This window comes from Zonotrichia leucophrys, chromosome 2, assembly GCF_028769735.1.
Source record: "Zonotrichia leucophrys gambelii isolate GWCS_2022_RI chromosome 2, RI_Zleu_2.0, whole genome shotgun sequence".
In the NCBI taxonomy this organism is placed as follows: Eukaryota; Metazoa; Chordata; class Aves; order Passeriformes; family Passerellidae; genus Zonotrichia; species Zonotrichia leucophrys.
In genome coordinates this window covers 49393019-49408349 of record NC_088171.1, presented here as the reverse complement: position 1 = coordinate 49408349, position 15331 = coordinate 49393019, and the positions used below count along the sequence as shown (strand labels likewise).

General features: G+C 39.8%; 1 protein-coding gene across 20 annotated transcripts in view; it reads left to right on the top strand.

Annotated features, from left to right (window-relative positions):
- The window catches only part of ARPP21 (cAMP regulated phosphoprotein 21), a 142173-nt gene extending 128969 nt beyond the window's left edge, over positions 1–13204 (top strand). For all 20 annotated transcript variants that reach the window (XM_064704930.1, XM_064704934.1, XM_064704923.1 and 17 more), the window contains 2 exons: positions 11073–11224; positions 12382–13204. In XM_064704930.1, the coding sequence (XP_064561000.1) occupies positions 11073–11224; positions 12382–12639 (410 nt within the window). In that variant the 3' untranslated portion in view covers positions 12640–13204. The remainder of the gene's footprint in view (positions 1–11072; positions 11225–12381) is intronic.
- The last annotated feature ends 2127 nt before the right edge of the window (positions 13205–15331 follow it).

Below are 15331 nucleotides of genomic sequence, written 5' to 3'. Positions count from 1 at the left end.
TTCTCCAAAATTATCTATTTGCCGGCCCAGGTCTCAGTTGACTCTCCTTAAGGTTGTTTGGATTGGTGGGCAGGGGCTGAGAGCAGGATTATTCCTGGATAATCCTTAGCACTATTTTGGATCTCCCTGTTGTGAGCACTGTGCACCAGCTTGCAATACATGCCTCCAGGGGCTTAGCCCTGTTGGGATGAGAAGGCTTTACCCTTCTCAGAATAATGTAGTATCCTCCCAGGTCCTGTAGTAGCCTCCCTGCAGGAACCTCAGCTGGCTTTGGGCATCTGCAACACTCCAGGGTAAACCCTTACTCATGGTACTGGCCAAGGGGAAATGTTGTCCAAAGCTTGTTTCGCCAAAGCTGTTGAGCCTGTGAGCCTGTCATTTGCTAGCTGGTGACTTCTTTTTTCTTTTTTTTTTTTTTCCCTTCTTTCTTGGTCTCCAGTAAAATGCAGAAGGCTCAGATTACAAAAACAGCTGCACATGCTTTGGGTTAATGCATTTAAGTCAGGCTCCAGGGCCTGGGCAAGTGCCAAAATCCTGGATCAGCTGCTTTACCGGAATTAGGCTGCTGTAATGGAGCCCTGCATTATTGTGTTGCAATTATTTTGGATTGCAGCTGGCTGTTCCCTGTATTTTTTTCACTGAAGTGAGATAAAAGGATTTGTCTTAAAAATAGAATTTTCAGAATCTTTCAGAAGCTTTGAGTAATATACCATGTCTGTAAGATGTGCCCCTCTGTTTATCTTTAAATTTATCTTGAAGGAGAAGAGCAAGAAATATTTGTCATAGTTTTTGAAGAGCAGGAAGAGTGCTAAAAGGTCTCAAAACATAAAATAAATGTGTATTGGAAAGGAAATAAAATAAGTGAATAAAGTGTCATATAATTACATGGGTTTAGGTTTTCAGAAAGAACAGGTTTATTTCAGCATCAGGCCACTTACTAGTAGCAAGTTCTTCTTAAAGCTGTCCCTATAATTTGAAAATCCTTTGTATGGAGAAGTAAAGGAATGGATACAGATTTTAAACTGACAAAAAACATTTCTCCAGCCTTGAGTCTCCTGTATTTGTATCCATTCAAGCTCTTTTTGATGCCTGTTTATATACATTTCTTGTCAAATAACAGCTCTCTCAGGTTCTCCAGTTTATAGCAAAAAGTAAACTGAATGCAGTAATTTATCTTTGAACTGTTCAACTGTGCCCTTCTTCATGTTCCCGTTAATAATGCCAGGTCTCCCAGGAGCACTCTCACACAATTTTATCACATAAGCTTTTTCTTTGACCTTACCTGCTGTTCCCCTGGAATATAAGGGGGACTAAGAAACCCAAAATGCCAGCCTGCCTTAATTAAAATTTTAGTCTCAGAAGATGTTACAGTATGTGATTTCATTAGGTATATAATGAAAGTATTTAATCATACCTCTTACTTGTCTGGGCCTTTTTACTCAGCAGTGAAGTCACAGAGTTTTAAACCAACTCTGTTCAGGTGTGGAAAGGTAACTGAGGGGTGGATATGCATCTCTAAGTAATTCATAAATTCAATTTACACACAATTTTGCGTGTTTGCCCTGAAGGTAGTTGCTTGGATTATGGAGTAGAAGGCACTAAATAAAAGTTCAGCACTCTTTGCAACCAATTTTTTCACCCTTGGGACAGCGAGCATGCATATAAATGCTTTTTAAAAGATAATGCTATTCCTCATTTTGAGGTTGGAACTTAGCGTCATAGAAAAAAGGTAAAAGAATGGGTAAAAGGTAATGGATATTTCTTTGACATATAAGAAGTGCTAAATCTTACATTGTGATATGTGTTGTTATTTCCATCATTTCTCATTGCCATAGTCTAAATCACGCCAACAGGAGGCTTTCTACCTCCCTGGTGAACTCATTTGTTTTATTCAGTGACTAGTCTCAAGAAAAAGACTGTGCAAAAAGCATTCTATCTTGGCTTTTGTAAAAATGTACCTTTTTTAGTTTATATAGGAAAAGCAGAGTTTAAAAGTATGTTTTTGAGGCTCTGAACCGGCCCATCTTTTGGACCAGGAGGGTTTGGTTGGCTAGGGGAGTTATGTTATTTCCCTAACATTTTTTTTTCCGTTTTGTTAGCAGTGGAGAAATGCCCCCAGTTGGCAGCATTGTCTTGTGTAGCATGTGAAACTCTCAATGCTTCAGATACTCTGTGCTTTGGGCTTCTTCCAGCCCCTGGGGCTGCAAAACAAGTAAAACCAAGATTTCATAGAGCTTTTTAAGGAAGAATAAAGCAAGAGGACAAGGAGAGGCAGTTCATCTGGGTAGTTCCTAGAAGAACTTGCCACGTGGGTGATTTCAGAGCTGTTATCCACCAAAAAACAGGAAAAAAAACCAAAAAAAGCCCCCCAAAAAACAACAACCTACTGTACCACAGTATTTTCATCAGCAGTTTTTACTAAATCCAACAAATAGGTTGCTCTGGAATAATTCAGAATTGCAGGAAATTTATTTCTGCAGTTTTATTTCTTCTTCAGAAGCTGGATCACGACATTCTTGCCCTGTTGCCTTTGTGGGATTTTTAGCTTTGTAAACTAGAGAGAGAAAGAAGTGGGGGGAAGACAGTCCAACTTCTTTTATCCAGGATTTTTGTTCTTGTGATAATAAATCTTACTGGCTCATATCTTTGATGTATATACATCTTGTTGAGTTTCTTAATGCAGCTGAATATGGCTCTTTGTGTGTGAGCCTGACAACAAATGTGGCTCATGGTTACCAGGTTTGGGAAGCATGAATGTGTTTTTGCAAAGCTATGGCAAATTTAGGGACTCAGAGCTGCTGTTCTGGCAGCAATTATGTTTCAAGACTCAAAGTTCAACATCCTGCAGTTTTATAACCTCAGCTCTGCAGAGAATTATTTGAGTCACTGTCATTGTAATCACTTTAGGAATACATTTGCTGCGTTATGTGTTTCCAGTGAGTGTAGCTGGAGTGCCATTAGCTAAAAATTGTTTTGATCTCACAAACTTGAAAGAATCCATGCCATTAGTTTAAAATTTTGAAAACAAATCTAATATAATAACCCATGGTTTCCCCTGCAAGCTGTACTGTTGGAGGGGGATGTGCTTTTACCTGAAATGAAAGAAGCCAAACTTGTGTTAAAAGGCTTCTCTTGTTTTTGGAGGGTCTGAACTTGCCAAGTGCCATGGGCAAAATGAGTGTCTGCTGCTGTTTTTGACATGTGCTGTTTTATGTGCTACCTCGTACCTCTCTACCTTTTCTGTTGCTTCTTAAGACTTCCTTACTTCAGGCGTAGGTATTCTTGTTTGATTTTTTCCCCCCTTTGTATGTGTGTGAAAACACACACATATTTAAGTAAAATAATTGCATGGTCTTGTGTTTTGAGGGGAAAGGGGTGGAATTTTAGCATTCAGCTATTAGGTACTTGTCCTCTAGCTCACATGGTGTCCAGTTCACACCCAGAAATTATCTGTGATGTCTTCAATATAAAGATGAAATATCTTACTAGGTCACAACATATTTTTGTGTATTCCAGAGAGAAAGCACAGTAGGAATGGATATACCAACTGCAGCCAGTTTGCTTTGCAGTGTGCTTTGGATTTTAGATCCAGGCTTAAACTACAAAATTGTTTACAAAGTTGTTTACAAAGTGGTTTGAATTTCAGCTGCACAAGATGCAGTTTAAATCTTCAGACTCACACAGAAAATAACACCAGGAGGTAGACCTTAATTAATGTGTCTTCTGTGTGAGTCTTCCAAACTGCAGACACTTTGGGGTGAGGCTAAAATCAAAATTAGCTTAAAGATTAATTTTACATTCCACGGCAGTTCAGTCCATCATTTGCAGTGAAAACAGATAATGGTCAACTGCACAATGGAAAAAAACCCCAAACCCTTTCCTCAGGTGATTGGGCGCCCAATTCTAACACATCACACCTGGACATGAGAAGGCAGCAAGAACACAGTGCCTTGGAGCAGCACTGCTCTAGAGGAAGCAGTGCATAGGGATGGTGTTACAATGTCCTCGTAGGAGGTGAAACACCTGGATGCAGTCCAGTACTTGAGTATCTCACACAAAGTCAAGGGGATCTGATGTACCTCTGAAACAAGAAGGGCTTTGTTCTGGCCCCCCAAAAACACTTGCCTGGAATTCCTGCTCTTACTTGTGCTCATTATGTGGCTCCCACAACATGGCCAACTGTCCTATGCAAGATTCCCCAACTAGGCTGGTTTTCCTCCTGTTTTACAGATAACCTTTAGGGTCTATTTAAGAATCCAAAGGTTCTTTGGGACATTTAGGGGCGTTGTTTAGTGGTGGATGTGGCAGTGTTAGAGCAATGGGTGGACTTGATGATTTTAGAGGTCTTTTCCACCCTAAGCAATTCTGTGATTCAATTCTCTGATTCCATTCTGTGATTCTAAGACAGTGTTCAGTCTTGCTGAACAGCTTGCTTCAGTTTTTTCCTCCTTCGAGTTCTGCAAATACTTTGGAATGGACCAGCTCAGAGCGTTTGGTAAAAAAGAAAGTTGTCAAAACCTTTACCAAATGTACTGGTGTATCTGTGAGTGAATTGTAGTTCTACAATAACATTTTTTCTTCTCTGATTATAACTTAATCATGGGCATTGTAAATTTGTATTATTGGAATCCATCCACTTTAATGCTTTGCCCATAGCTTATTTCAAAAAGTGAAGGAGAATGTAGCCTAGTAAAATTGTGGGAATAGATACCAACCACATTCTTTATGTTCTTCTTACAGTTTACAAAGTCTACTGAGCTCTAATTCAGCCCAGGCAAAGAAAACTAAAATAGGCCAGAAATATCCCTTAGAATATACACAGGTGAACTCTGCCTGTGGAATGAACTGTGTGGCATTGCCAACCTGTGATTAAAGGGAGGAGAGGCTGGGGAGAAGATAATTTCTCCTATGCAAAAGATCAGTCCTTCTGCTTAGGAGGCAGGAATAAAGTTAAGGGCTAACTGGCTAACATTTTCCTAAGTATTTCAAATATGGAATGTGTAATTTAATGGTCTGACTAATACTGGACAATGAGCACATTCTGATCATTTTTATTGCCAGAAGTACATATTAAACTGATGAATATCTTCTAGCAAAATGTCCATCCTCATTTTAGAGGTTTTAAGTGATACAAAAGTTCTTCCACTCTCAGCAAGTTGCCTCCTTGTTAATTATAGGGTCTGATGCAGCTTTGAATTTTTTTTCTAATCCATAAAGTTCTAGGTTTATCTTCAAGAACATGTCATTTTATTAGACCATTTTCTGGTCTGTTCAAGAACTATTGTTATGGTTTAACCTCAGCCAACAACTTGGCTCCATGCATCTGCTTATTGCTCTCCCCAGCTGCACAGAGAAGACAATCAGAAAATTAAAAATTAGCAAACTCATGGCTTGAGATAAAGACAGTTTAGTAGGGAAACCAAAAGCTGTGTGTGCAAGCAAAGCAAAATAAATAAACCATTCACCACTTCCCATGGGCAGACGGGTGTTCAGCCACCCCCAGGAAAGCAGCACACTTCACACCTAAGAGTTATTCAGGAAGAAAAATGTCCTCTCTGAGCATTCCCCAGTCCCTCCTTGCCTCAGCTTTATATGCTGAGCATGTTGTCATATGGCATGGGATATTCCTTTGTTCACCTGTGTCTCCTCCCAAATTCTTTGTTCACTCCCAGTCTCCTTGCTGATGGGATGGTGTGAGAAGCAGAGAGTCTGAGTAAGCACCACACAGCAGAAATTAAAACATCCCTGAATCATCAACCCCCTTTTCAGCACAAAGCCAAAACTTCATCCCATACTAGCTACTTGAAAGGAAATTAATTCTACCCTGGCCAAAACCAGCACAACTATCTATTTGCAGGTACTTCTTTTTCTTTTGAATAAGTTGAGCAGAGTGAGCTCATTAAGCCTTCCAGAAAGAGATGTGCTTCCTGACCAGAAGTATCATGTTTTCAGCTTGGTTCTCAGCTCTTATCAGTTTTGAGGAGCCTTCTACAAATGTAAGCACCTTCTGTGTGCAGAATTTGCTGTTAAAATAGTTTCAAGCGCTTCACAGGGTCCACACCAAGAGTTGGTGCTTGTTCTCCTTGGCTTTTTCATGTGAGTTCAAATTCCCAGTGCTCCTGGCAGTTGCTGCAGGGGCTGAACTGGTCTATACAGGGGGATTGAGGAGAAAGGAAAGGGAGGATGACACAGGGCACCAGAAAGGCACTGCACTAGTTGCAGAGCAGACAGGAGCATGACCAGATTCTGTGCAGCATTCCACCCAGCCCAGTTACCTCTGCTTGAAGTTTGTCTTTTAACTTTCTTTTGGACTTTGCTTGCCTAAGCCATTGCAGTGTGTTCCTGAGGTATCTGAATTTCAGGTGTTACTACACTGAGTAAAGCAGGAAGGGAGCAGGTGAGCTCTCAGATAATGTACATCAAAAGCACTATGAGTGTATGTGTTTGCATTGGATAGGCATGGATGCAAAGAGGCTGTTCAAATGGAAAGAGTACAATAAGATTTGCAGTTCAGAGACTCACGCTTTTTACCCACAGTGCTGATACAGATGTTCCCCACGTTGGTAAGACATGCTTCAAATCTGAAATGAGCAATGAAACAGTCCCTCCCAACATGAATGTGCCATTTATGAAGGATGTGTGCTGAGGCCAGGAGAGCACCAAACATGCTTTAATTGCAGCTCTGGGTGGCACTACCAGAAAAAGTGTAAAACTGCTGCATTTTGTCTTTTGAGCTGCACAGCCTCATTAGGAAAGTGAAACATTTGTGGGTCTTTCATGCAGTCTTTCTCCCCTGGGATATTTAAGTTAGATGACTTTTAGCATGGTGAGGCAGGCTGTAAAGGTTCAGAGAATTACCTTGATGATATGACAGCCTCTTCCATTTCAGCTGGAATCCAAGGCTCATCTTTCCTCTGAGGCAGTCGTTGAAATTCTGTGCACGATTTGTTCCCCTGGTTGTTTAACAATGTCTCTCATGTTTGCCCTGATTTAAAAAAATCCTCCTTTGTAGCAGAGATAACATAGAGCAGGATGATATAATTGCAGTAAAGAGGCCCTGGAGCTTGCAGTAATAGGGTGGTTCATCTGATGTGTACTGCCATTAGAAAATAACCCACGTATGTATGTTCTCAGGGGACTGTAAAGAGGCTTTTAAGGATTACTCTTCATGAAGTATGAAAGCTAATGAGCAAAAGAGCAAGTGCAAAGAGAACTATTGCTGCATAAGCATGTTGCCACTTCCTGTTCTCCCTTTTCTTACACCTGTGCCCAAAATACCCACCTCTGCCCAGTAATGCTGGTTTCTCACGCACTGCAGTCAGTTTTCAAGACTTTTGAGAATACAGTATTATTTCCATGTCACTGAAAAGTAAATAGCACGTGAAAAGCATGGTGTAGTTTAAGACTGTGCTGTGTGTGTACAAAATAAGTAATTTTGTTGGAATGGCATTCTCTGGTAGTCTGTCCCTGAGGAAAAAGCAAAAAAAAAAGTATATAGTTTCACAAACAGTGCTAAAAGGTTGATGTTAGTCTCAATTCTCCCACCTCCATTATTTTTCCTGGCCAGAGTGCAGAAACATACACAGATATTGGCATCCAGTAAACACTGGAGGACCTGTTTCAAATATTACATGGAGAATTTTGGCCTGCAGTGATAGGAAATTCAGAACAGTTGGTTTCTGATATTAACAACTTCTTCTCCTAATGGATTGCCACTTAGACTGCCAATTGTTCTACTTCCATTTGTGCTGAAACAGAAGCCATATAGCAGAACAGATATTGTTGTTTTTTTTTTTTATTTTGTCACAGCATTTTTTTCTTGCTTATAAAGCTTGTTGTAGATAAAAAAATGATCCACTTTTTAATATTCTCTATCTCCTCTGTAATGTTGGAATATACTTTTGTACTTTTGTACCTTGTCATGTTTTTAGGTTCAAAAGAATGGACAAACCTGCATGTTGCCTCATGTATTTAACATAATAAAGGGCTTTCAGGTAAAATAAAGTGGCTTTATTGAGGTGCAGAACCTTAAAGAAGATGCTGGATTTTGACTAAATACTATACTGGGTTCTGCAGCACAGTCTGACATCCATAGCTTCATTTAATATAATTTAATTAAACAGTACTGATCATTAGAAAAAAAAAAAGTCCATGAATATTAAGTAAAGAAAAGATAACAATCAGCATCTTTGCAAAGATACACACAGGCCATTAACCTTCTAAAACATCCCCATTTCTACTCCCAAGTCAGGGCATTAAATATTCAAGAGTACCTCCTTCTGGACAAAGAAGGGACTTGCATTCTCGTAAATTCTAAGAGGATTCAGGGTACAACCTATTTGTTCCTATCTAATCAAAATGGAAGTATGTCAGAGTGCATGTGAAGTAATTGTCTTGGGGCTTTTCTGTGTGGTCAGAGCATTGCAAAAGGCTTAGACAAGGAGTAGGAAAAAGGTCTTATTCTCACTTTCAGGGATGTACTCTGCAGGTTGGGCCAGGGGTGAAGAGGCACATGTCCTGTGGTCAGGAGAAATCACTAAAGTCTTTGAAGAGTGTTGGAAAAGATTGTTGAAATATTAATGCATAGCCCAGTGGACCTCAGCTCTTCAGCCTGTCTCCTTTTCATATTTCTGCACCTTAAACCTTGAGTGGTTATGCCATGTACTAAGCAGTGCTTCCCAGTACAGAGGAGATTTTTCAGGGCTAGGTGTTTATATGTGTGTGTGTGTGTGTGTGTGTGTGTGTCATTGGAACTAGATGGACTTTCATCCCTTCCAACCCTTCCAACCAAACCCATTCTGTGACTCTGTTTTTGTAATATCCCCAGGAGATCATGCCAATACATTCATCATAGAGGTAGCTACTTCAGCTTTTTCATGATTTTTTGTTTCAGTTTGATAGTCATGTCTGCACTGGGTCACAAACCTGTCATATTTGGAGAATATGGAACACAAAGCTGAGGTGAAAAGAGAGCTGTGTATTTAAACACACAGCAGGGCATTTGCAGTAGTCTCACAAAAGTAATGTTAATGCCATCATATGCACTAGAGATAACAGAAGAGCTGCTTTTTACTTGGCCCCAGTGGTGTCTGTCCGTCTGTCTCTGCAGAGCACCACTCGGCCACCCTGTGCTGGTGCATTACAATTCAGTTCTCTGAGCCCAAATCCAGTGTTGGATTACATTCCACAAAAGTGTCACTTGATCCCTGGCTATCCATCTATGGTTCTTTACACTGCTGGGATTTAACTTTAACAACTGGAGGTGAGAGGAGATGAATTTTTTGTTACTGTTTCTGCTGTCAGTTGACACCCCTCTACTTAACTTCTAGTCCTGCAAATACCAGAAGAGCAATGCTAAATTTTTTATTTCTATCCTCTATCCCCTCCCCCCCATAATTGGTGGACTGGAGCAGAAGAGAACTTGCAGTTTTATTATTGCTGTATAAGCCTTCTGTAAACTCAGTTGCAGCAGTTCTGATGTTGGTAATTTTTATGACTAAAAATATGCTGACACAGTGTTTGGGCATTGGAAAAGAGCAAATCTGAATGTATAATAATCTGGTGAGTTTGGGAGATGTTTAATGCTATATCTCAGCCAAGTTAATCACTCATGGAATTTTTTTTTTAAATTTTGCTCAGTTGACTGGAGACATTAATCTCTGGAATAGCATCTTTAATGCCAAATACTTGACCAGAAATCTCAACATTTTCCTGGCATAAGAACAGACTTATAAGGAAAGCTATCAACTGACAATAGACCAGCAGAAACAGACATTTGTTACTTTATTTCTCTTACATAATGAAGAAATATCCAGATGATGGTTTTCACTTGTGAAGTATATTGAACTAGATACTGTATTCATGAATATAAATTGAGTAGATGAGACACAGTTTTTTCATAGAAAGATGACACAGAGTTGTTCCTTCTGGTAGTTCTTTGTCTGAAATATGCGTATTGTAAAAACATCACTACAGAGTTAATAGTGCACTGCATAACTGCATGTTAAAAATATGAGTGCTAAAGAACACAGAATATGTTAAGGAGAAATTATTCATAGATTTATAATACCTATGTCTGGCCACATTTTTCAAGGGCAGTATCTTTCTGCATATTCCTTTCCTTTCCTGCTTTTTCTGTGAAGTTCTTAATTGCTAAATATCACCATCACCCAACCAGCCCAGTTCCATCTGTCTAGGCTCATTCCCAGGCAAATTTGCATTGCTGCTGACCAATTTTTTATTTGTGCTTGCCTTCCCATCCGCACCGCTGCCTCATCAGCAGCTTGGCTCTCTAGATCATCCCATCTTTGCCCATTTCTCTGTCAGTCCTAGAGGAGCCATCCCAGCAGAAAATCTGCAATATTGTGGTCACATTGAACACAGAGTTAATCACAGGTTAAAACAGAAGCATCAGCTTCACGTCCTTGTGGGGTGTTCCTAACAAGCAATGGGGAGGATACTCCCTAATTTTTCCTTACTTTGACACACATGAAAATAGTATGGTGGATTATTACCCTTAATATGTTCTAATAAAAAAATCTTGCAAGTGAGAGCCAGTGTGTATAGAGGTGTTCTTCTTGATTAAATAAAGGCTTCTCTGTTTATATTGAGATAGGGAGCTGCATTACAAGGAAGGTAAGAGGATAAGGTAAGAAATGCGACCTGAAAGAAATTGTTAGGTTAGACCATGAAGGCCAAATGCTGGGGTCCTTGAAGTTGTTGGGAGTTTTGCCTCTGAGGAAATAGCCAAAAGACAGTAGCACCCTGTGTCTCTTGAGGGCTTTACAGCCTTGTGCTGCAGTCAGACAGTCCTCCAGGTGGTCTCTGCCACAGTATCAAAAAGCATAAGGAAAATGTGGTGCCCACTCAGGCCAGCTTGCTAGGGCTGCCAGCTCATGGCACTTGTTTATTGCACTTCAGTTTTCATTTCCAGCAACATTTCTATAGGAACGAGTAACTTTTTAACTAACGTGGGTATAAATTATGGGATCATTTGCTGTACCTTTCTTAGAATTGTTGCAATTTTGCCCATACAAGCAACAGGGTATTTGAAGATGTCTTTCCTCTTCCAGGTTACCAGCCTGTCCTGCCGAACCAGCAGCAGGGGTTCCAGGGTCTCATGGGAATGCAGCAGCCGCCCCAAAGCCAGAACCTGATGAATAATCAACAGGGGAATCAGGTGCAAGGCATGATGGTGCAGTATCCAGCCATGTCGTCTTATCAGGTATTTAGGAGCTGTAAGGAAAGATGTTTTTTCTTGGAGAATGCTTAATTGAATTAAGTTTTTGCATCGCACAGTGCCTTTATAACTTCATTTGGGTAGTGTGTGGCAGGAAGCCTTCTGATGAAAACGCTTCTAAGTCAGTTTCTTTGCTTCCTATTTACATGTTTTAGTACTCCTGATTTTCGTTCTGATTTCGGAATGCTTCAAATGAACTATTTATTACAGCCTGCAGTGAGGGTAATGTCACAAAGAACGAAGGAATTAGACTTCTTCCTGTGAAGAAAATTAATTTTAAAAAATATAAGAACATTGTTCATTTCTTCTCTTTTTTGCCAGTGCAGTACTGTTTCCTGTAATGAAGTTGAGGGCTTTGCCTGATCCAGTTAAAAATTACTCATCTGTGGAGACTCCTGCCAAGGATCTCACCATGTCTTCTATAACAAGCTGTAGCCAGATGGATTATTGTTTATTGGGTTCTGGGGAGAGGGAAGGCAGTGGCTTGATTTTTACCAAGTCCGTAAGTTACCCAGACTTATTTCCCAACCTTTGTACCCAGTTTCCGTGAGATATGCCAAGCGCATGTGAGAGGTGGCCTGTGCTTACACTTCCTACTGGTCCCTCTGGAAAGTTAAGAAACTAAATGACATCTCATTCATTTTAATAGATTGCACTGATTGAGCAGCCATTCCCCTTTTCCCTCAGCTTCTTTGAAAACGCTTTAGCGCCACAGATGGAAATGGGGGAATTGCTTAGGGTAAAATTTTCCCCTTACATCTTCAGAATTACTATTTGGAAAACGTATTTTAAAGGTTAATGATCAAATTAAAGGTTTAGACCTTTTAGATGGCCTAGATATACCAGGGTCGAGTCTTCTGTTTGCACTGATCCAATATCACAGTAATTCATATTCTACTAGGTCAGGACAGAGATACTTTCTAGGCCTAAAAAAGCAGAGGGAATTCTCTTTAAAGCCTTCTGTAACAAAAAAATCCTCAGAGATGAGAACAGTTCTGAGCAGCAGAAAATAGCACATTTTGGCAGAACATACAGTATATTCAAGTTCAGCTAGAAGGAATGTAGGGATACTGAGAGCCTACTTTAACTTGCTTAGTAATTGCTATCTTTTTTTCCCTACGTCTTTCCGTATTCCTACCCAGGTGCCAATGACCCAGGGTTCTCAAGGATTGCCGCAACAATCATATCAACAACCACTCATGCTACCTAATCAATCAGGTCAAGGAACACTTACAGCCACTGGAATGCCTGTCTACTGTAATGTCATACCTCCTGCCCCACAGAACAACCTCCGGTTGATTGCCCCACACTGCCCCTCTAATAACGTTCCAGTTATTTCTGCCAGCTGCAGGACAAACTGTGCAAGCATCAACAATGCAGGGTGGCAGGTCAAGTACTGACACTGTGGCTTAGATTTATGAGGATAGAGGTGCATTATTTGACAAATAAATCATGGCCTTCAAATGAAGAGGAACACAACAGAATAATCAGTTGAGGACATGAGTACTGACAATGCTCAAGTGATTTGCTGCTGGAAAAACCTGTAAAAAAAAAAAAGAAAAGTAAAATAAATTTTGAAAAAAAAAATGTTTGCTGGTTAATGGTGCATATTTTTGTCATGTCTGCTAGGTATGCCTTTATAGCTTAGCTAGTGACATGAATTCATTGAGGTAAGATTTTTTCCTACCACTGGACACCACTGTGTAGATTGTAATATCCCCAATTCGGATTAGTTTTGTACTTTGTGTTGAGTTTGTGAAGCTAAAAGTATTTAAAAATATAATAAAATCACATTGTACCAAAGCTGTAATGGAAATGAAAAAAAAAATTGAAAACAAAAAGAGAATTACTGAATGGAAGGAATAATTTATATACACTATAGAGTTTTTTTATGGATATATACTGTATTGTAGTGCTTAATCACAATAAAGCTATTTGACCTCATGAAGGAAGGTCATGTTTCTACCACCTGCTTGGTCTCCTCTGTTTCTGAGTGAATTTCTTTTAGTTTCTACATTGTCTTTTTTCAAGTGAAGCTAATGGGGGAATGGTGCTTAATGGGCTTAGGGGAGTTTGATGAGAAGGCAGCACAGCTGTGTCTCAGCATGAGGTACCATAACAGCTAAGACCACTTTGGAATTGTAGCGTAGCCACCCAGGAAGTACATGAGAAGACATAGTTGTCCCATCATATTCTATCCATTGGATGGAAGATCAGTTAATACTGATGTGGCAACCACAGTACCCAGCAATCCTGCTACATAGAGATGCTCTACCCAGTAACTGGTGCACCAGCTGTAAAGCCATTTTGACAAAAGAAGATGACCCAAGAATCAGATCTGTCATTTTCAAGTGGGGATGAACAATATATATGGGAGGTTGGCTTTTAAAACATAGTGGTTTGCCAGAAAGTTTTAGAGCTTTTTTCAGTTCCTGTGGTGGAGTTTTATTATTATGTCCATCTGAACTCAAATTCCCAGGTTTTTCTTATAAATTGTTCTTGATTCATAAATGCTACATGTAGTTCCTCATTTTGCTTCAGATGACAACATTTGAGACAAAAGTCTGAGTAATTTTTCACTTAAACTTCACTTTTGATCAATTTTGAGTTTTGTTTTACAATACTTTGTACTTACAAAAATACAATTTTGTACTTACAAAAATACAATTTTGTTTTGCTTTACAATAGTTAAGCACTCCAGAATTATGTGTACACATAATGAAAAAAAAAAAGATCCATCTGTGTGTAAAATCTGTTTATGACATAATATGATTTAGGTATCCAAGATTACAGCAGCCTACATAGCCCTTGACCAATGGTAATCAGAATGTGAAACAGCTTTAATTTTACCTTTAGCATATGTGGCCTTTCCTATGGTTTCCACTTCAGCTATGGAAACAGGAGCTGGAGGGGCTTCAAATCTGTATTTGAAGGAAACATTTTTCTTTTCTATGCAATGAAAAGATATCTTTCAGAGTTCAGTTCTTTTTTTACATATGTGTCTTAAAGTGTGGAATCCAGTCCTGTGGGATCATAGGAAAGCCAAATACTGAATTTTATGTAGTGTAATCACGATTCATTTGCTGAGAGACAGTCAAGAGCATGAGCAGTTAAGTAAACACAATTCACTCTTCAATTAGAGGTGAAATGCCTTGGGAGAGACTGCTGATTGATTTTTTTCTTTCTGTCTTTTTTCAAATCAAGATACTTCATTTGAATTTTGCCTGTGACCCTGAGCTCTCATTTCAGATTCCCTGCATTTTATCTTTTATTTCCTTTAAGAGTTTCATATACAACAGAGGTTTCTGTCCTAGCATGGATATAATTACAAAATTGATGCTGTGTTTGCTGCTGTGGCATCACTGACAGCTGAACGAGTGGGTGTCCTCTGTCAAGGCTCCACAGTCCAGCAGGAAGGACCTTGTCCAGAACGTGACACAAGCAATGCTTTTGTGCTGAGTGGTTTGCTTCACTTGGTAATAATTGAATTTTTTAGGTATTTTTTGGCATATAATCTCTTATTTCATGTCAAAAGTCTTGTATGGGACAGGTTGTGTGCCCAGGTGGAAGGAGAGGCGAGGGAAGGGCAATCTCTATGCACCCAGGGTCTGAAATGAAGAGACCCTTTGATGATCACTATATTTCCATTTCTTCTCTGAAGCACTACTGTTAGCTTATAAATCTTCCCTCTTGTCAGGGAACAATGAATGAGTTGCCTGGTAAAACAAAAATCTGCCCTCAGCATCATAGATCAAAGGGAAGCTGGGCTGTAGATGCTCTCAGTAGAGATGGGGCAGGGACTCAAAAAGGAGAGCCTAGGAATCTTTCTTCTATAGACAGGATTTCCTCATGTCCTTAGGCAGCTCTAGTTCATGTCCTCTTGGCAAACAGCATATCCCATGCCTGATCATGGCCATGCTTTCCCATGTTACCTGTCTGCTAACACAATGACCACCTGGTAGTAAATACCCACTGAGCTGTGGGAGCAGGGATCCCACTGACTGACTTCGCTCAGCCTGGTGGCAGAGCAGCTACCTGCATGTTAATGTGCCTTCCTGCTGATAGGAGACTTGAACTTTTTCTGTGAAATTT